Source organism: Dipodomys merriami, unplaced genomic scaffold, assembly GCF_024711535.1.
Source record: "Dipodomys merriami isolate MVZ:Mamm:240054 unplaced genomic scaffold, mDipMer1.0.p SCAF_261, whole genome shotgun sequence".
In the NCBI taxonomy this organism is placed as follows: Eukaryota; Metazoa; Chordata; class Mammalia; order Rodentia; family Heteromyidae; genus Dipodomys; species Dipodomys merriami.
Window position 1 is genome coordinate 1443192 of NW_027204060.1, and position 20611 is coordinate 1463802.

A 20611-nucleotide genomic window follows, 5' to 3' on the forward strand; every position below is an offset into this window, starting at 1 on the left:
CCACTCCAGTGAACAGAGAACCACGGTCCTCCCCCTCCAGTGAACAGAGAATCACTTTCCTCCTCCTCCAGTGAACAGAGAATTACAGTCCCGCCCCTCCAGTGAACACAGAACCACGGTCCTCCCCTTCCAGTGAATAGAGAACCACGGTCCTCCCTCCAGTGGACAGAGAACCACATTCCTCCTTCCTGTGGATAGAGAACCAGTTATCCCCCTCTAGTGAACAGAGAATCACAGTCCTCCCTCCAGTGAACAGAGAAACACGGTCCTCCCCCTCCCGTGAACAGAGAAACACAGTCCTCCTCCCTCCAGTGAACAGAGAACCACGGTCCTCCCCCCCTCCAGTGAACAGAAAATCACAGTCCTCCCCCTCCAGTGAACAGAAAACCACAGTCCTCCCCCTCCATTGAACCACAGTCCTTCCCCTCCAGTGAACAGAGAATCACAGTCCTCCCTCTAGTGAACAGAGAACCACAGTTCTCTCCCTCCAGTGAACAGAGAATCATAGTCCTCCCCCTCCAGTGATCAGAGAACCACAGTCCTCTCCCTCCAGTGAGCACAGAACCATGGTCTTCCCCACTCCAGTGAACAGAGAACCATGGTCCTCCTTCCCATGGACAGAGAAACACAGTCCTCCCCCTCCAGTGGACAGAGAACCACAGTCCTGCCCCCTGCAGTGAACAGAGAACCATGGTCCTCCCTCCAGTGAACAGAGAACCACAATCCTCCTCCCTCCAGTGAACAGAGGAACATAATCCTCCCCCTCCAGTGAACAGAGAACCACACTCCTCCCCCTCCAGTGAACAGAGAACCATGGTCCTTCCCCCCCCCCCATGTTCTTGTGGACAAACACAGTGACCTGAAAGCACAGAAGGCCAGGAGGACAACAAGACACAAACATAGACAAGCTCCCTTCCCTGGAGGGGCGCACCCCAAACCCAAGGAGGTGATGTGGGGAGGGGAATGGGGACCTGCTCCAGCCTTCTGGAGCAGTGCTGCAGGCCGGAGGCCTCAGCCCAGACACCACCGGCACCATGCCCAGCACCCTCCCATCCCTTGTTCCCTCACTCAGTACCCAGCACCCTTCCCAGACCCCTTGTTCACCCAGTACCCAGCACCCTCCCAGACCTCTGCCCCAGCCCTGCTCTACCCCCAGTTCATACACTGCAGCCAGACAGGTCTCTCTAAAACTGGAGACTGTTCATCTCTCTCTAGCTCGACAACTTCTGCTGGCTTTTTTATTTTTATTTTTAAATAATGCCCAACTCCCTCGGCCTGAGTGGACAGGTCTTCACTGCAACACTGGCCCCAAGTCCAGTCCTGGCTCCTTCACCTGGGAGCATGACCCTCCTCACCCCATAAAGCTTGCTTCAAATGTCCCCTCCAGAAACCCTCCCATGAGCCTCTCCACGCTCAAGGAACCCCAAAACATGGGTACCCTCTCTATTACAGCACTACAGGAATATACACACATGTATTTCCTACATCAGGAGTGACAAGAGAGGGAAAGGCTTTTGCTCTTCTTCATGTCCCCACCCAGAACCTTGTAAGTTCACACTGGATCTCCATTGATGATTCCAACTGATGACTAGCAATAAGAAATTCTGTAAATATCCCATCTCCCCCTCTCCAGCGGCCATGCACCTGGGATTACAGTGGCATCAAACAAGCAAAATCACAAATGCTGGAATGTGTTGTGTTGCCTGAAAGCAAAATACCATGCAGTTGGGGGTGGAGGGGCAGGCCCCCAGGAACTGGGAGCTGAGGCGGGACAGGGATGGCTCTGTTCCAGCTCAGTTGGGGAGGGGGGTCGGGGGATGGGTCCCTGGGACCTGGGAGCTAGCGGGGGAGGACAAGGGCATCTCTGTTTCAGCTCAGGTATGCAGCCTCTCCCTGTCTGCTTATTCTGGTTTCTTCTTGGGTAGAAATCCTTTGATTGCTCTCTAGTTTCTTCCAGCTCTAGAAACCCAGGCTCGCTCCCACAGTGACCTCTGCCCTTCCTTAGGTGTGACAAGCCATAGGGGATTCACAGATGGTACCAAAGTTTTGGGACAAAGTGTTCTTTATTGCTACCCAGAGCAAATACAATCTCCTTTCAGCTAAATTAGATGAAATATACACCACCCTTACTTCTGTATCATCTTACATTTCTATGCTCCCTCTCCATCTTCTAAATGGATTATTTCAGAGGCATTACATCAACAATTCTTATCACAACCTTGTGAGCAAAGGGAGGTAGCACCATGTCTTGCTGCTAAAACAGAAGTTGAGGTTCACAGACACAGTTGAGATTATAGCACACTACCTTCGTATGCTTTGGTCTTGCTCTGATTTTAAATGTCAAGTCCCTAACTTCTCTCAATAATCACTGAAATGAGTCTCCAGTTCTAGCTCAGTGTATTACATCATATTCTAGGGCAAATAATAACAATAGCATTAGTGATCAATTCCTGAGGCGATAATACATACAAATACAGGAGCAAAATACACTTTACCCGTGGTAGTCTCATGGCTCCAGGTGCCATGATAGCCCATTTCCTCTGCTCGCTTCACCTCCCCCAGCGTCTCCCAACCTAGCAATCTGGTCTACTGAAGCCACTTCCACTGACATTGACATCTCATAATCAAATTGGACCTCATAAAAATTCAGAATTTATTAATTTTACACATTCCTCACATACTGTTCTTCTCCAAAGTGATCTGGAATCTGGAGGAAATACTGCGTGGAAAACGGTGTTGCTACTGACCAAGCAATATTTGATCATTTACAAACTAAGATGGAATTTTGTTTTACTCGGCAAAATGAATAATTAAAGCACATCAGAGAAAACCAATTATGTAAGGTATCAAATACGTGCTCAGTTCTTGAAGATTCTAGTAACACCATCTGTACATCAAAACCTCTGCCTTGAAACAAGACATCGTGCATTGTCTATACTTCAAACACTTCCATATCAAGAAAAGTGAATTCTAGTCTCCCTAAGGTTTAGGAATGGTATCCGTCTTTGAACTGCCATCCTGAGGATCATGTTGTGTGGTAAACAGGAGAGAAGTCATGCATTACTTCCATGTTAGACTGAGCAAGCAATCCTGCAAGCATGGGAGGCAGGTCAGGTTTCTCCTATGTTCCCCAAACCAGTTCCCAAACACAGGAAGAGCGGAGACTACACAGGTTGAGCTGCCAGTCCGGTAAGCAGTCCTCCCTCCCCTTGTCTGCATCAGAGCTTCTCCCCCGGCTCAGTCAACGCAGGTGTATGCAGGAGATCTCAACCGTAGTGGAGTTGATGTGTTGGAACACAAAGCCAGCATGCAGCTGTGAGCGCAGCCAGGCATGGAGGCCACGCAGCCTTCTCAAGCCAGGCTCTCAGAGCCCGGCATGACAAAGTTGCACCTGAGTCGGTGCGCACCATTAACCACAAACCACAGGCAGAGCTGGGTGTGAAGGAAGTTTGGAATCCGTGTCTCACCGTCTCATTTACACTGCCTGACCAGTTATTTCTCACAATCTAAGAATGATTCCGTATGTTTTATAGTTCTGACCTTCTGGCCTTGTATTTTGGCTCCTGAGGCTGACAGACAAACAGCCTCTGACAATGTGACACATGGATTCTGCCTCCATGGTATCCATGCTCATCCACAGTATAGATAAAATGGATTGCTTTCCCTACCTGTGACTATCTTTAACTGACACAAACAGTAAGCCATGCTCCCCAGAAGATTGAACAAAGTTTAAACATAACTTTATTCATCCTTAAAGTGAATAGGATCTGACAACATTTATAAGCCTACTGTTTTTAAGAGTCAGACCAATAAATTATAGGTGCGTGTGTGTCCTTGACTTCTAAGCCAGGCACACACATGATTTCTCACCAATCAATTATAATGAAGCATCATTCAAATCCTACCAGTATAAATACATGCATTCGCAAGGAAAAAAATTCTTCCATCTACTCAGAAATACTTCACCTTTACATTTCATATTGAAATGGATGAAATCTATTTCATATTCCAGATACCACCAAGAATTTAAATACATCTTGAAAAACAAACATTAAAAAAAAGGAAACCACGAAATGTTTACACAGTCTACTCACCTGAGGTCGGCAGTGCAGATCTTACCTTTTTCTGGACTTAAGTTTTTGTACACTTCAAGGTCTGCCATCAGATTCAACACTGCTGTACATCGTTCGCCACCACGGTGAAATCTCTCTCTACAGGCAAAGCCTTTTTCTGACACACATTTCCGAAAAGCAAGGAGGAAAGGCGGGGCCGGGGGTGGGGTGGGCCTCCGCCACTCACGCAGCCCTCACAACGCGAGCTTCCAAAGCCGGCTGTGCAGGAGCTAAATCCACAAGATCGGATTCGAGAACTTTATCCCAAAGTGGGAAGCACAGTCGGCACCTGCAGCCTCTGCCGGGCTGTGTGGCCACGGGAGGTGGGGGCAGGCGGGGAAGGGGTATAGCTGCACCACTGGGGGAGGAGACAGCGGAGCCCTGAGCCCCAGGGGACCCCACACAGCTCCTGTCTGGGAAGCATCTGTCCTGAACCCGCCCTCCCTGGTCATTGACAGACACTGGTTCCATCCGAGTGACGCAGGCTGAATGCAGACGAGGAACATGCACACACACACGCACATGCACGCAGCATCACACACAAAGACACACACACACACACACACACAGTCCATCCGAGGTGGACACATCCATGAGCCTACTTCTTCTATGCGGGTCTCGGGACACGCACGGGCATTCAAAGCAGTGAGCACAGAAATGCCTGGAATGTTTCCAGCTCCAAGAGAATAAGGTCAGTTTCAAAACAGTTATACAGTGAGAGCTATTTCTCTAGTCTTAAAAAAAAATCACATCCCCAAAGACAAGGTAAATGGCATGAATGAGTCTGGGAAAAGTCAGTTTTTAGTGAATGAAGGAACAGCTTTCCCTCAAGAACAGCAGGGCGGTATCTGGAGTTGAGCTGTCTTCAGAGGAGCTAGGTAGAGGAAGAAACACAGGCAGACATCTCAGAGCAACTGACTGCTGGACACACCGGAGCGGGGCCTCTCTGGCAGGGCGTTAACTCCTTCACTCCCAGAATGCTCTTTCTAATGATCGACGTCTGTTGCCATTTTCTCCTCCCCAGATTCAATGACCTCCCCACCTGAGACCCCTGGGGTTCAAGCACACACACACACACACACACACACACACACACACACACACACACACACACACACTGCTCACACCAGCTACATCCTCTCCCATCTGGTTTGCCCTCAGCCCAGGGGTCAAGCTCTCCGCCCCAGGGGCGAGCCAATTTCCTGGCTGTTCTCTCCAGAACTCCTGGGAAATTTCTATTTCAATGGTGTCTGGGTGTATACTATCAGAATAGCCTTTTGTAAAGGTGAGTTGACACACACACATCCACAGCCAAGCAAGCTACCAGTGAAGAGCCAGAAACCTGGGCTGGGAAGGTGGCTCAGTGGTAGAGTGCTTGCCTTGCATGCATGATGTCCTGGGTTCAATTCCTCAGCACCACATAAGCAGAAAAAGCTGGAAGTGGCCCTGTGACTCAAGTGGTAGAGCGCTCACCTTGAGCTGAAGAGCTGAGGGACAGCACCCAGGCCCAGGGTTCAGGCCCCAAAACCGTCAAAAAAAAGTCAGAAACCAGGCTGGGTACCAGTGGCTCCTGTCTGTCACCCTAACTACTCAGGAGGCTGAGATCTGAGGATCACAGTTCAAAGCCAGCCCATGAGACTCTTATCTCCAATTAACACCAAAAAGCTACAAGTAGAGCTGTGACTCAAGAGGTAGAGTGCCAGCCTTATGTAAAAGAACCTCAGGCACAGTGCCCAGGCCCTGAGTTCAAGCTCCAAAACTATGTATGTGCGCGCACACACACACACACACACACACACACACACACACACACACACACACACACACACACACACACACACACACACACACACACACACACACACACACACACACACACACACCTAGAACTGCAGCTGTGACCAGCCTTGAGTGAAAAAGCTCAGGACAGAACCCCGGTCCTTCCACCGTCTACTGCCACCATGATGTACTGTCTTTCCCCAAAGGAAACAGGCTGAGCAGCCACAACTGTGAGCCAAAGACCTGGACAGGCACTGGCCGCCATCCAACGCCACTCCTCAAAGGCTGAGCACGGTTGACAGCCGGCTCCTGGAGCCCGTTTATCACTGCTGAGGCGATGGCTCTGCATCTTCCTGAGACACAGAACATGCCCTGGATACCACACATCCTTGTCAAACAAACCAGCCTGGAATTCCTCCACATTGGAAACCTGACATGCATCTGTGACAGTAATTGCTACCTATGCCCAAGCATCTGCATCCCAAGACTGACCGAGTTTTACCTATATTTAACCTTGCCGTGCTGCACAGAACAAGATGAGCCGTCCTCATTGCTGATTTGTCCAGCTCTCCATCAAGACTCTTGGCTTTAAAATGAAGTCGTTTCATTTGTTTTTGAATGTCTAAAAGTATTATTGATCATGTCCCTTCAAATTTTACAGGTTAGCACAGGCCTGCCGGGGCCTCTCCGCCGATGATGACAACGTCCACAGAATTCAAGAGAAAATCCAAGATGGGTTCAATGCTCGGCTTCAGCTTCAGCAAACCAGAAAGCACCAGGCCTCCTGGCGGCGGCCTGGACAGCACTGCTTCTTTTGGTGGGGGGCTGGGAACACAGGCTTCGAGGGGCAGTCAGCATTCACAAACTCACACCCAGGCATAAAGAGATAACCGCATATGCAGCCTTGTGGCTCTGGTGGGTGCTGGCGCTGTGATGATATGAATGGGGTGAGCTCCATGAGGGGCTTGGCCCCCCGTGGCCATACACAGCCGTGCATATTAAAACAAGCACCAGCCCGAGGGCTGAGGCTGGAATGAGCTACTTGCTGAACCCCAAGCGAGCTGGCCTTCCCCATCCTGGGCCAGGGCTGGGCAGCTGGGCTCAAGGCATCTGCAGGCCCAGCACCCTGGCTGAGAGTGAACTGAGCTCCAGCATGCCCAGCACGCTGGCTGGGGAGTGAACCAAGCTCCAGCATGGCCAGCACCCTCGTTGGGAGTGAACCGAGCTCCAGCATGCCCAGCACCCTGGCTGGGGAGTGAACCAAGTTCTAGCATGACCCAGCATCCTGGCTGGGGAGTGAACCAAGTTCTAGCATGACCCAGCATCCTGGCTGGGAGTGAACCTAGCTCCAGCATGGCCAGTACCTGGCTAAGGAGCCCAGAATGGACCCGTGCCAGTAGGCCCAGCACCCGGCTAAGGAGGCCCGGGCCTGCCTTGGGCCCGATGCCCATGCTGCACTGCTGGTGGATAAGGCAGCCATCATAACACCCTGACCCACAGCTCAGAACTCCAGGAATGCCCAGGGGGCCGCAGGCAGCTTCACAGGGCAGCATGCGTGCCTGTGCAGGAGGCGTGCGGCAAGGCGCATGCACACATGTGTGCTGAAGTAGAGGCAGAGGACACACGCAGCTAGGCCCCTCGGGAAGCAGGCTCAGAATAACTGTGGCAGGTACAGCAGGTGCGAAGACGCTGTGGGAACAGCCTCACCGGCAGGAAAGTCCGTGACGCTCTAGTCTCAGAACCACCACCAGAAAGGCTGAAGTGGAGCTGTAGCTCATGTGGTAGAGCACCAGCCTTGAGCAAAAAAGCTCAGGGACAGCGTCCAGGCCCTAAGTTCAAGCCCCACAACCGACCAAAAAAAAAAAAAAAAAGGAAGAAAAGAAATCAAACGTATTTTAATTTTCTGCTTCATTAGTCTTCGTCATTCACAGCCAATGAGCCCGAAATGGTTATGAAGGCTAATTTTGTTAAAGACCTTGGAGAAAAGAGGAAAGAACTGCTTTTTCCAGAATATTAAAGGTGATGAAATAGAAAACTAATAACATGTTATCTCTTTGTATAAGTGAATCTAATTTGAAATCACGTTGTACGAGGATGTATGCAGAAGCTGTTCCCTAGTCAGGAAACGTCTCCTTCACTCCTATCAGAAGCAGGGCGCCTGCTATACCTCAAGTGTGAAGTGTGTGCTCGAACTCACACTCTCGAGGGGAAAGGATCAAAGCGATGGCTGGAGACCACCCAGAGAGGCGTGAGAATGTCATCCTAGGGGTCCAGGAAACAGGCTGCAAGCTGAGAAATGAAGCCCCCATGAGTGTGTCTGGCAAGCAGCCATCTGCCTGCGGTCCACATGTTACTAGAAAGAGAGTGAAGCCAGAACTGGCTCTAGCTGTGGACGAGGCTCCTCTGCTGGGAAAGTTCAGCACATGGCTCAAGGTGACCATCACTTAGCAGAGAGGAGGACACAGCAGAGGCCACCACACAGAGCTCGGTCCCACCATCCTCCCGCCCAGCCCATTCCATCCAGGCCTCTAAACGCTTTCCTCTGAAGTTCTTTTTCTATCACACGATCCCAGTACTGTAAGGAGCATGCCATCTCTGTTCATCAGAGAATGCAGAGGCTGGCGAGATTTCTCCCACGGAAAATCTACTCTGCATGTGCTAATGCTTAGAAAAGCAGGAGGAGGCTGGCTTGCAGGGCTGACCAGGCCGCTGTGGCTCTGCTCAGTCCTGAGTCCCTGCTAGGCCCGGGCCGCCAGCCATCACCGCCTGCCAGGGTCCGGCTGCTTCCACGCGCAGGGCGCCCTGTGTCTAAACCCACTCTGCGGAGAACCACCGGTGTTCCCAGCACTGACTCGTTGAGTGCTGCTCGTTAGCACTGCTCTTCACACCCAAGTCCCAGCCCAACCCGGGGGCCCACGGACAGGGTGTCTGCGTGCCACCAGCTCCTGGGGTCTCTCCACAGACACCCCACCTTTTTGACAGCCACCTGTGAAGACCCACCCACATCCTTGGCAGCATCCTCCAGCCCCTCCATGGTAGTCTCCTAACCACCAGCCCGCCTGCGTTCCCCTCTGAGATCTGGACATCATCACTGAGCAATGCACAATGCAGCCAACTGTGCTGCTTTTTGGCTGTGAAACAACCTTGCTGGGGACTCTCAAAGGACAATGTATCACCCATAGGTGTCATCGTGCATGACACCCTGGACTCAACGTCAGCCACACCCCAGGGCGCCCTCCACAACACAGTACAAAATAGGCAGTCATCACAGACCACCATTGCCAAGCCAACCCACCCAAGTCCTGTGGAAGCAACGCAGGATCCACTGAGGCCATAGGTCTGGGCCTGCCAGAGCGGGAACACGCTGCTCATATCTCAGACCAATCAGAGCAGAGCCTCTGGGAGGGGCCACGAGCCCTGCGCTGAGTCCAGCATGCGGCAGCTCTGGCTCAGACCCTTGAGCTCAGAGCTCACCCTCATTCCAGTTCTCCACATCTGCAGATAAGCCTCTGCCTGGCTTCCAAAGGGCAGTGTTGTGACTGGCTTTGGCACTGTTTCCAAGAATGGGGCTATGTGCAGACAGGGGTCCAGTTTCAACCTAGCAAGGAGCCAAGTGGGACACGGACAACAAACCTGGCCACCACACCTGCTCTTCCCTGGGCCTGTCAACCTCCTGCACATCCCAACAGCACAAAACAAGACCACAGCCAAGAGGGCAGCCCAGCGGGGGCGGAGGGGGGAGAGCCCCTACACAGACCCTTCTTCCAGCCACCTGCAGCCTCCAGCGAGACCCGGCCTTCATACAGCCAGAGGTCCTCAGATGAGTGCATTGGTCTGAGACTGCTGAGACTGCCCTCGTGCATCTTAGCCTTGAACACACCTGGTGCCATGCGGCTAATCCTGCAGGTCTGGGGCCTCCAGGGCTCTTAGGGAGCCTGGGCCTGAGCCTGGCCTGTGTTGTCTGTAGTAAGAAGTGCTCCCAGCCTGTGCTGTCTGATGTAAGAAGTGCTCTACAACAGTGCTCACTTCTGCAGTTAAAGATCGTTACACTCACACAGCACAGAATGAAATCACACAAACAAAACACACCACATTGCCTAGTGCTGGAGGCTCATGCCTGTAACCCTAGCTACTCAGGAGGCTGAGATCTGAGGATCATGGTTCAAAGTCCAAAGTCCGTGAGACTCTTATCTCCAATAAACCACCAGAAAACTGGAAGTGGTACTGTGGCTCAGGACTAGCCTTGAGCTGAAGAGCTGAGGCACAGAGTTCAAGCCCCACAACCAATAAAAAAGAAAATACCACAACTGAGAAGCTTTGTACCAATGGTGCTATTCTAATGAGAGAAAACTCCCCATCAGAGTGGAATGCAATACATTCCTAGTTAAACATTAAAAATCTAGAAAATGCTACTAACTGAGTTTTCATAGCTCAGGGACTCGTTTACAGAAACCTGTTTACCCTTTTATTATGGCAGGTTTGAGGTTTGAACTCAGGGCCTCATGACCATTGGGCTTTCTTGTTCATGGCTTGTATTCTGCCACCGTGCCTCTAATCTTGTATTTTGCTATTGTCTCCTTAACTTTTCTGCCTGGGCTGGCCTCAATTTATGACCCTCCAGATCTCAGCCTCCTGAGGAGCAAGGATTATAGGTGTGAGCCCCGGTAGGCGCCCGGCTCCAGGGCAGCACAGTTGTGATCATTGTTCCAGGGTTCCTTTGCAGCCTTCCACTTCTTCAGGAAGGAACGTCTTGTGGGTCTTCTCTGGGTCCAATCTGACAAAAGCTCAAGTCCAGGGGAGGGGGCCTGTGCCAAAGGACCAGGCACTCTACTGCACAAGAGTTCAAAACCACATTCAACCACGTACCAAAACAACAAAGTTCTAGACAGCCCCTATCTCTCCAATTCCGTAAAATGAGGAAATCCACTTGGCAACGGTTTGCTGAGCGTCTACTACTTGGCTGGCCCTGGATGAGGGCACAGTCTCCGCTCTCCCAGTTGAACCAGGCATCCTACAACTCATGCGCATCTCTGCACTGACAGGGGGCCGGTCAGCCCCTCAGAGGTCGTGGCTGGGACTGGCCAGGGCTGGGAAGTGGGGAAGCTGCTCCCCCAAAAGAACCCAAAAAGCTGCTCCTCCTCTGTGGATCAGAGGAGGAAATGAGGTCACCACGAGACACAGCCACCAACTTCCAGGGTCAGGGGAGCTGGGCGCCAGGAAGAAACCATGGGTGAGGTCCGAGGCACCAGGTGCTGCAGAGGATGGAGTGGAGGGCCCAGAGGGCAGCGGTAGGGTGAGGAGGCACACGGAGAGGAAGCTGGGCAGGAACACACCCAGCGGGGCTGCCTGCCGTGGGCAGAGGTGAGGACGTCCCTGTGGGCTTGGAGGGGGGGAGGTGGCGTGGCGTGAACAGTCAGAATATTCCCTTGAAATTACCAGTCTCCATCTGGTAATAACTCCAAGCATACCATCCGTGTGACAAGCCTTCATATAAAACATGCCACAGTGTTGGCACTAGTGCATGAGCACTATAATCCTAGCCACTCACAAGGCTGAGATCTGAGGATCGAAGTTCAAAGCCAGCCCAAGCAGGAAAGTCCATGAGACTCTTACCTCCAATGAACCACCAAAAGGCTGGAAGTGGAGGTGTGGCTCAAGGAGTAGAGTACTAGCCTAGAGTCAAAAAGCTCAAGGGTACACACACACACACACACACACACACACACACACACACACACACACACACACACACACACACACACACACACACACACACACACACACACACACACACACACACACACACACACACACACACACACACACACCAGGCCATTGGGGAAGGCTTTTCATTTATGCAGTACAAAAGGACAGGCTGCAGGATTTCGTCTGTTTTGCTAGATGGAAGCTAAGAGGCTTTCAGGATTACAAATGCAATCACTCATCATTATTACTGTGGCCCAAGGTAAAATCTAGATCTTTTGCATAATAACTCAATTAAATAATTACAGTGGTTGGGAAGAGCAGAGTCCAGTGGAGGCCACATCCTGCCTCCTGCCCATCACCATGCATACCTCAGGTGCAGAGGGAAAGAGAACGGGGAAATGAGATGGAAATTAATCCCAATCACGGAGATGTGGCTCAAAGAACAAAGGCTTGGAGTGTAACTCGGGTCTGAGGGAAGTGATTCTCAGCAAGTAACCGCTGTAAGCGTGAGGAGCAGTTGACTTCATTAAGCACATTATTCCTTCTTGATAATTGATGAATAAGAAAATTGATCGGCCCAGGTAATGTGAGAACTGGGGCCTCTCCTGCGCCTGGACCACAAGAACCATAGGTTTAGGAAGATGAACCTGAGAATGGAAAGGGAAGTCAGGCGGGGTTGGCGGACACCTTGGCCTGCCCACACCATTCAAACTGAAGCCATAGCTGTGCACACAGCTCACGCCGGAAATCCTAGCCAATCAGGAGGCTGAGATCTGAGACTCACAGGTTGAAAGCCAGCCTGGGCAGGTAAATCTGAGACTCTTGTCTGAATTAACGAGGAAAAGCTAGTAGAGCACCAGACTTGAGTGAAAAAGCCAAGCAAAAGTACACAAGGCCCCAAGATCAGGTCCCAGTACACACACACACACACACTGAGGCTTTGAAAACCAAATACCTTTATGTGGTGAGGAGGAGGGGGTGGGGGGTGGCAGGGGCGTCTCAGCACGATTAAGGCCTTTCTCTGGCCAGGGGCAGCAAGGGGCGGGGGGGGGGGAGGGAATAACCTGAGGGACTGGGAGGGGGAATTCAATGAGTTTCAGGTTGGAAGCCCACAGTGGGATGGACCCACAACCGAAAGTAGCCAGAAAGCTCTATTCTACTCAGAAGCTCCAAGTGCCGTGTGCATGAGAAACTGCATATTAACTGCAAGCGCACTGAGCACTGGTTTATGAAGCCAGACAGTGTATGGAACAACAATGACGCTGTGATTTGCTACAACCAAGAGAGGGATTCTTCAAAAGTAGGTGATTTTCAGATGAGAAGAATTCATGAGGCGTCTAAGCCGCTAAGGCAAGATTCATACTGCACAAAATACTATCTGCACAAACGTATCTTGAAACCGCACGCTTGGTGGAGGGAAGCAGAGCTGTGGCCCTCTGCCTCCATAGTACTCGGGGAGGGAGAAACACCCATGGCCCCTGGGGGTCCCCCAGCTGTGAGCCATATCCACCCGTCCTGTGTGGACCACAGACACTTCCACACATTTGCAGAGCAGGCACCCCATTTATGAATGAATGAATGAGGGAACGACTGATGGAACACAGCTACAGTTGCCTGAGGTAATGTCCCTTCCGCTTTGGGCTGTGGATAACATCCTAAATTGTTTGTAATGAGAATATGGCACCTGGAGCAACAGAAAACCAGGCAGGACAGGCCGCGAACAGCGAAGCAGAGAGTAGTGCTGCATGTTCATTCTGACGCCCATGGACCCCCTCTGGGCCTTTACCACACCCAGCCGCAAGGCACCTTAGCTGGAGCATGCAAGCGTGTGTCCACGTCTGTGGACACAAAGCCCATGGCCCTGTGGGGAACACGGAAGATGGTTTCCTTCTCTTATTCACATTGACTTGGTTGTGCACAGCAAGAAAGGGGTCAGAACACTCACATGGGCGCTACAAAACCCTCCCAAGAGGGACACGGCAGGCCATGTGCCCCCTCTCCTCTCACTAGGGCCATGTCCTCATCAAAGATTACCATACAGCAAGGGGGGGGAGGGGGGTGCTACACTTCTGACAAGTCCCCAAGTTCAGTAAGCTTCTGTGTGTCTGTGCGTGTGTATGCATGCATGTATGCACGTGTGTGTGTGTGTGTGTGTGTGTGTGTGTGTATTGGTCCTAGGGCTTGAACTCCAGGTCTTGGCACTGTCCCTGAGCCTCCCAAGTAGCCAGGAATCCAGGCAGGGCTGCTAATAGCAGCCCAGTGCCCACATCAGCAAGCATTTGCCTCCTGCAGTGGTAGCAGAGCATCCTCTGGTCTTCGGTCACCTGGTCTCCGACATGCACATCCACCATGACATGTTACTCCAGCAGAAATACTTACCGCTGCTACTGCATTGTCAACAGACACACTTGAAATTCCAAACAGCTTTGATCCTTTTAATCTTGGGGATTTAAAATGTGTAAATCCTTCCAGAAATAATCCCTGAAGGCACACAGTAACCAGTTCTTATTTGTAGGTTTGATAGTGCCCCCTAGTGGTCAGTAAGAAGTAACTCACAAAATACAGGACCTGGGACTAGAAATACTTCAAAGGCATCTGAAAGTGGAGCTAGAAAGAAGCATGCTTATTTCTCCCAGGAGGGAGCCAAGTTTCCAAGAGGATTACACAGCCTGTTTACATCCATGTACTGTCAGCGGAGCACAGCCCGGCAGGCTCACGAGACCAGAAACAGATGGTCTCTGGAGTCGGGCAGAGCAGGGTCTGAATTCGAATCCCACTGTTAAACCTCCCCACACCTCAGATGCTAGGCACAAAAAGGGGTGAGAAACCACTGTGAAGACTCAATGAACGGAATCGTCCAGCCTTCACATGAAGAATCTGCCAACCGCATTGAACTATGAAAACATTTTAAGGCTGATTTCAGTTATAGCCTTGAAGAACTCTGGATAAATTTAAAATACTAATAATTATTATTAATAAATATTCTTAATAACTTATCTGAAGCCAGTGCCAATGGCTCATGCCTGTAATCCTAGCTACTCCAGAGGCTGAGATCTGTGGATTAGTTTGAAGCCAGCCCAGGCAGAACAATCCATGAGACTCTTATCTCAAAAAAAAGAAAAAACAAAAGCCAAATGGAGCTTGGCTCAAGTGGTCTTGAGCAAAAGAATCTCAGAGACAGCACCCTAGCAGAGTTCAAAATAGTAATAATAATAATAATAATAATAATAATAATAATCTGAACTTTTTTGAAATTAACACATTAAAGTTTGGGAAAAAATACTTCTAACCCCTGTGGAGTTTGTTGTTGTGGTTACTGTTTTGTGCTGGTCCTGGAGCTTGAACTGAGGGCCATGCACTCTCATTTGGCTTCTTCACTTGAGGCTAGCAATCTACCATTTATGCCTCAGCACCATGTCCAGTTTTCTGGTGGTTAATTGGAGGTAAGAGTCTCATGGGCTTCCCTGTCCCAGTTGACTTCAAACCACCCAGCTCTCAGGCTCCTGAGTAGCTAAGATTACAGACAGGTGTGTGAGCCACTGGTGCCTGGCTCCTGTTTCTTTAATTACCATATTTGTTCTTGTTAAAAAAAATTGAATAAAGTTAACTAGTGACCTACGCCTATAGTCCAAGCTTCTCAGGAGGCGGAGACAAGAGAATCACTTGAGTCCAGGAGTTCAAGGTAGTCTAGGTAATACAGAGAGACTCCATCTCTTGAAAACGATGCAGTTCTAACATAGAACATGCATTGAGTGAGACAGGAGAACAAGGTACGGGCCTCGTGGCAAAGGCTGAGAGAAAGCGCGGTCGGGCACACTACCGCAGTCCGCACTCCACAAGGGAGCCACGTGTACTACCACCCTCCTACCGCAAAGGCACCAGCCACAGGGTCCAGCGGGAACATGGTGCAGGAAGTATTCGCTCTGGCCTGGCACATAATCAACTACGGCAACAGGAGCAGGCACTGCATATGTTTCCCTTCCTGAATCGCAAATAGCGTCTTCCAGCCAAACGCCCCAAGAAGAAGAGGAGCTGTGGCTCAAGTGGTAGAGCACCCAGGCCCTGAGTTCAAGTCCCAGGACCAACACACACACACACACACACACACACACACATCTGATCTCACCAAGTGTAAGGCAACACAAGAAAAATCCGCCATGCAGAATAATAACATACATGAAGTGACACTCAAGAGCTCGTACATGAACTCTACCACCCTATAAACCTGGACTCTTGACATCAGCTCCACTCTAGGATGTCCTGGCAGCAGACTGACACAGCTCACCCCATGGCACCCTCCGAGATGCAGGGGCGGGCGGCAGGGGTACAGAAGCCCGGGGGGCCATGGCGACCCATCTTGATTAGTGGGGATCCCTCCCTGCAGCACTAATGAGCGAGCACTGCTTTGCCCTGCCATGGACCTCATGCAGCCGGATACCTAGAGAGGGCACAGAGGACAGTGATAAGCACGAAGGGATGTCCTTTGCATTCATGTCCACACAGGAACGACCTTTTCATTCCTGTCCCTCCTCACCCCGCCCCTTTATGATCTGGCAGGGACCAGCACAGACAGGCCACCACAAGATCCCAGAATGCCTCACTAGGAGCCCAGCCCAGCACCGGCATGGCGTATTCAAGAGTCAGAAAGAGGAAGGCACAGGGGGCCATGACTGTTGAGTGGCTGGCATGGGACAAAGGGACTGGTTGGGTAATGAGTCACACACACGAGCCCAGGCTCCCAGTCCAAGCCAGCCAGTGCACCATGCCACCTCCGCCAGGCCAGAAAGAGCAGAAGGAAAGAAAGACACAGCCCATCCACCCTCGGAGCTCACCGTGGAACGCGCCGTTGTCCACCAGGAAGTGCCTGCAGTACCGCACGCCGCTCCGCTCCTCCGGCCTCCAGGACGCCATTGTGGCACGACGGCCGGCACGGCTGAGCCGGGCCGCTGGGTCACCTGCCGAGGGAGAAAGGGCAGAAGTGAAGACCATGCAGCATGTGGTCTGTGTGGGCCGTGCCCCCATACACATGGACACAATGTACGTGCACACATGCAGACCCACGCCGCCAAGACACGCTGGGAGGGGCCTGCGTGGACAGCACCCCACACACGTGGAGTAGACATGCACACATGCATGTACACACACATGCACATGCACCCCACGCAGGCCCACATTGCCAACACACACCAGGAGGTGACAGGTGGTGACACACATGTACGCAAGCACACATCACGTGTGTGCATCAACCACACATGCCCACACACACATGCCAATGCACCAGGAGAGTCCTGGCGGGGGTGGCAACATACAAATGTACACCCAGATGTGCACACACACACACACACACATCCACACCTTGATATATACACACAGAACCCCTGGCTTCACATGTGTTCACATGCATCCACACAGAGACCTGTATGTGTACCTGTGTATACATGGACACCCATGTGTGCATGCTCATGTATGTGCAACTGAGTGGACACATATATTCACATGCATACCTACTGACACAACATACACATATACATGTGTACACACATAAGTACTCACAAACCATGCATATATGTCAGCATGTATGTACACACATGCCTACACATGTAAACACTCCAACGCTCCATACAACCACCCCACCTCCACACATGGACCCCAGCTCAGGTACTCCCCGCCATCCCCAGCCATGACCTTCAGTGTCCAGCTCTGAGGAGAAACAGCTATGTATGTCCATTAACTTCCTGATGTTTCTATTAGCATGTATTATTTGCACAAGAGGCAATGCATTGAGACATTTCCATATATGCACACAGCACACGCCATCAACCTCACCCGCCTTTCTGAAAATAACTACAACTGCTGCCACTGTTCTACCTGCACACATACAAGTCAAGTACTTCCATGAGCCTCATTCCTGGGTCCTCTCTACTCAGCCTCCAGCGGTGCCTGTGCTTACACAGACTTGTAGCCTCAGACTACAGAGATTCTGCCTTCTTTCTTTCACGAAGTCCCGTCTTCCTCCAATGCGTGCCCCTCTCTGGTGGGTCTCATTCCTGTGAAGAGCCCTCTATATTTTAAAAAGAATTTCTTTTTTCTTTTTTGGGGGCGGTCCGGTCATGGGGCCTGAACTCTGGGACTGGACGCTGTCCCTCAGCTCTTCAGCTCAAGGCTAGCGCTCTACCACTTGAGCCACAGCGCCACTTCCAGCTTTTTTCTTTTTGCTTAAGTGGTGCTGAGGAATCGAACCCAGGACCTCATGCATGCAAGGCAAGCACTCTACCACTGAAACCACCTTCCCAGCCCCAAGAATTCCTTCTTCCAAGCACAGGGAGAGCCAGGGCAGTCAGGCAGACAGGCAGACAGACACAGACAGACAGACAGACACACAAATATATGTATAACTATAAATAGATAAGTGATATTATTTATAATAGAAATCCCTGACTCTATGTATGCTCACTTCCCTTACTAACTTCATTTTGTGGTTTTGTTGCTATGATACTTTGTCCTTTTAAAACCCTGGGGCTTGAACTCGGGACCTGATTGCTGTCCATGAGCATTTTTACTCAAGGCTAGTGCTCTACCACTTGAGCCACAGAACTACTTCTGGGTTTCTGGTGGTTTACTGGAGATAAGAGTCTCCTGGACTTTCCTACCCGGGCTGGCTTTGAACCTGGATCCTCAGATCTCAGCCTCTTGAGTAGCTAGGATGAAAGGCTTGAGCCACCAGTGCCCAGCTCCTTCCTTTGCCCCATCTAATCACTGTCAACCCAAAGAAGGAGGCGGTAGACTCTTAGTTCTCAGTGGTCTCAGAGCTGTGCCTCATCCACACATGAAGCTGGCGTGGTGAGGAGCATGGGGCCCCCAAAGCCCCTCCGGCCCCAGCGCCCCACAGCCCCGCATGCCGTGAGCAGGGGTGGTGGGTGACCCAGTATGTCCATCTGTAATTATAAACTCAAATAACCCTGGAAAACTACATAATTAACAGAACTCTCCAGGCGCAAGTGACAAAGAGAAATGCTGATTTCTTCTCTGGAACCTCACTAGAGATGAAAGGCAAAGTTAATCACCTCTGACGGCGTGGCCCATAAACCCTTCAGCCGGGAGGAACAGGCAGGCCAGAGAAAAGCCTGAACCTCTCCCACACCTCCTTCCCAGCCACCCTTGGGAATCCTGCATCGAGAAATCCCCACACGGAAGCTAAGATCTCACAGAAGTTGGGCCTCTAGGGTTTCCCCACTGATTTAAAGACAAGAGAATTACGGGGGGTGGGGTCTGCTCCCCCTGGCCAGGCCCAGCAGCCCAGCCTTGGGTCAGCCCAGGGCCCCTGGCTGGATGCTGGGCCCCAGGCCACCCAGCCTGTGGTCTCCCCCCACTCCCACCCAGGGACCACCCTCCCCCTCCACTCTCCCACTCCACCCCAGCTTCAATCACCGCCAAAGCCCAGCCCCTCCCAGCAACTGACACAAAGGGAAATAAATAAAAGGGTACTTTGTTCAGCTTTAAGGCTCACAGGAGACTTTACTAAACCCCAAGTTCCTGGTGTGTTTTCTTTTCTTTAAAGCAATGGCGAGCTGAAATCACTCTGAGCCGCTGGGACAATGAGGTTCAATCAACCCTCCAAAGACTCAGATACTGGCTTGAGAGAACCCCAGCTTGAAAGGAGCTCCTATGTTTTGATCTAATAACTCATCTTTTCTGGAAAAATATCCAAAAGAAATAGAGATGCAGATCAAAATGAATGCACAAAGATATTCACTGTAGCACTTTTTTCTATAACAGAAAAATTAAAAGACTAAATGCCCAACTTCGGACAGCACTGATGGCTGAGTGTATATGAATAATCTTGCTTGCACAGATTTACAAATGAGCATAGGCAAGTGTTCAAGAAACAGACTAGTATATTAACTATGAGATATAATAATACTGTATAAAACTTCTATATGACGTATTTTGTAATATTGCATCACTCTTAACAAAAAGGCATTTGATCTTTGCTATGCCACATCTATAAATTCTCATTATTATGTTAGAAAGCTCCCTGTGCTTCCAACTTTGTAAACTTTTTTTACATGATTTGATAAGAAACATTGTCTGATGCGTACCTGTTATTCAGGAGGCGGTGGTTAGAAGATCATAGGCAACATTAGAGCAAGACTCTTAACTGAAAGCAAACTAAAAGCAAAAGTGGGGGTTAGAGGGCTGCCTCTGGTGATAGAACCTCAGCCAAATGAGAGAAAGCATCAGACCAAGAGTTCAAGTCTTAGCTGGGCACCAGTGGCTCACGCCTGTCATCCTAGCTACGCAGGAGGCTGAGATCTGAGGATCCCTGTTCAAAGCCAGCCCAAGCAGGAAAGTCCATGAGACTCCAATGAACCACCAGAAAACCAGAAGTGGCACTGTGGCTCTAGTGGAAGAGCACTAGCCTTGAGCTGAAGAGCTGAGGGACAGCACCCAGGCCCAGAGTTCAAGCCCCACGACTGACAAAAAAAAAAAAAAAAAAAAAAAAAAGAGTTCAAGTCTTGTTCTTGGACAAATAAATAAATAATAAAAGCAAAAGAACTGGGGGCATGACTCAAGTGGTGGAGCATGCAAGCACTGGACCCTAAGCTCAATTCCCAGCACCACCAACAAAACAAAACTATGACATTGTCTGTCTACTGATATTTCTCCACTAGTCTGTTGATGGGAAATTTCTAATACCAAACCAGTTTCCAGGTAAACACAATCTCTGACCTGTGACCTCCATTACACATCCCTGGCCTGCTCATGCCGTGCTGGGGTCTCTGCACGCATGCTCCTGAAGGAGACCTGCGTGGCCCTTCCAGGGATTTTGTTCTGAGGCTGTCTCAGCTTCTCTATCCCCAGAAGAATGGAGATGACTGAAATTAATTTTTCCTTGAGAATTTTAATAATTAAGATTAGCATCCTGACACATCTCATAAATGTTCTATGTATATGTAGAAGAATGTGTATTTGGTATTTTTCACATAATATCTTCATGTTTATCAGCTCAAACA

At 50.5% G+C, this 20611-nt stretch overlaps 1 protein-coding gene across 1 annotated transcript in view; it reads right to left on the reverse strand.

Annotated features, from left to right (window-relative positions):
• The window catches only part of LOC138837093 (1-phosphatidylinositol 4,5-bisphosphate phosphodiesterase eta-1-like), a 120872-nt gene that overhangs the window by 91342 nt on the left and 8919 nt on the right, over positions 1–20611 (reverse strand). The window contains exon 2 of the mRNA XM_070035882.1: positions 16430–16552. Coding sequence (XP_069891983.1) covers positions 16430–16508 — 79 coding nt within the window. The 5' untranslated portion in view covers positions 16509–16552. The remainder of the gene's footprint in view (positions 1–16429; positions 16553–20611) is intronic.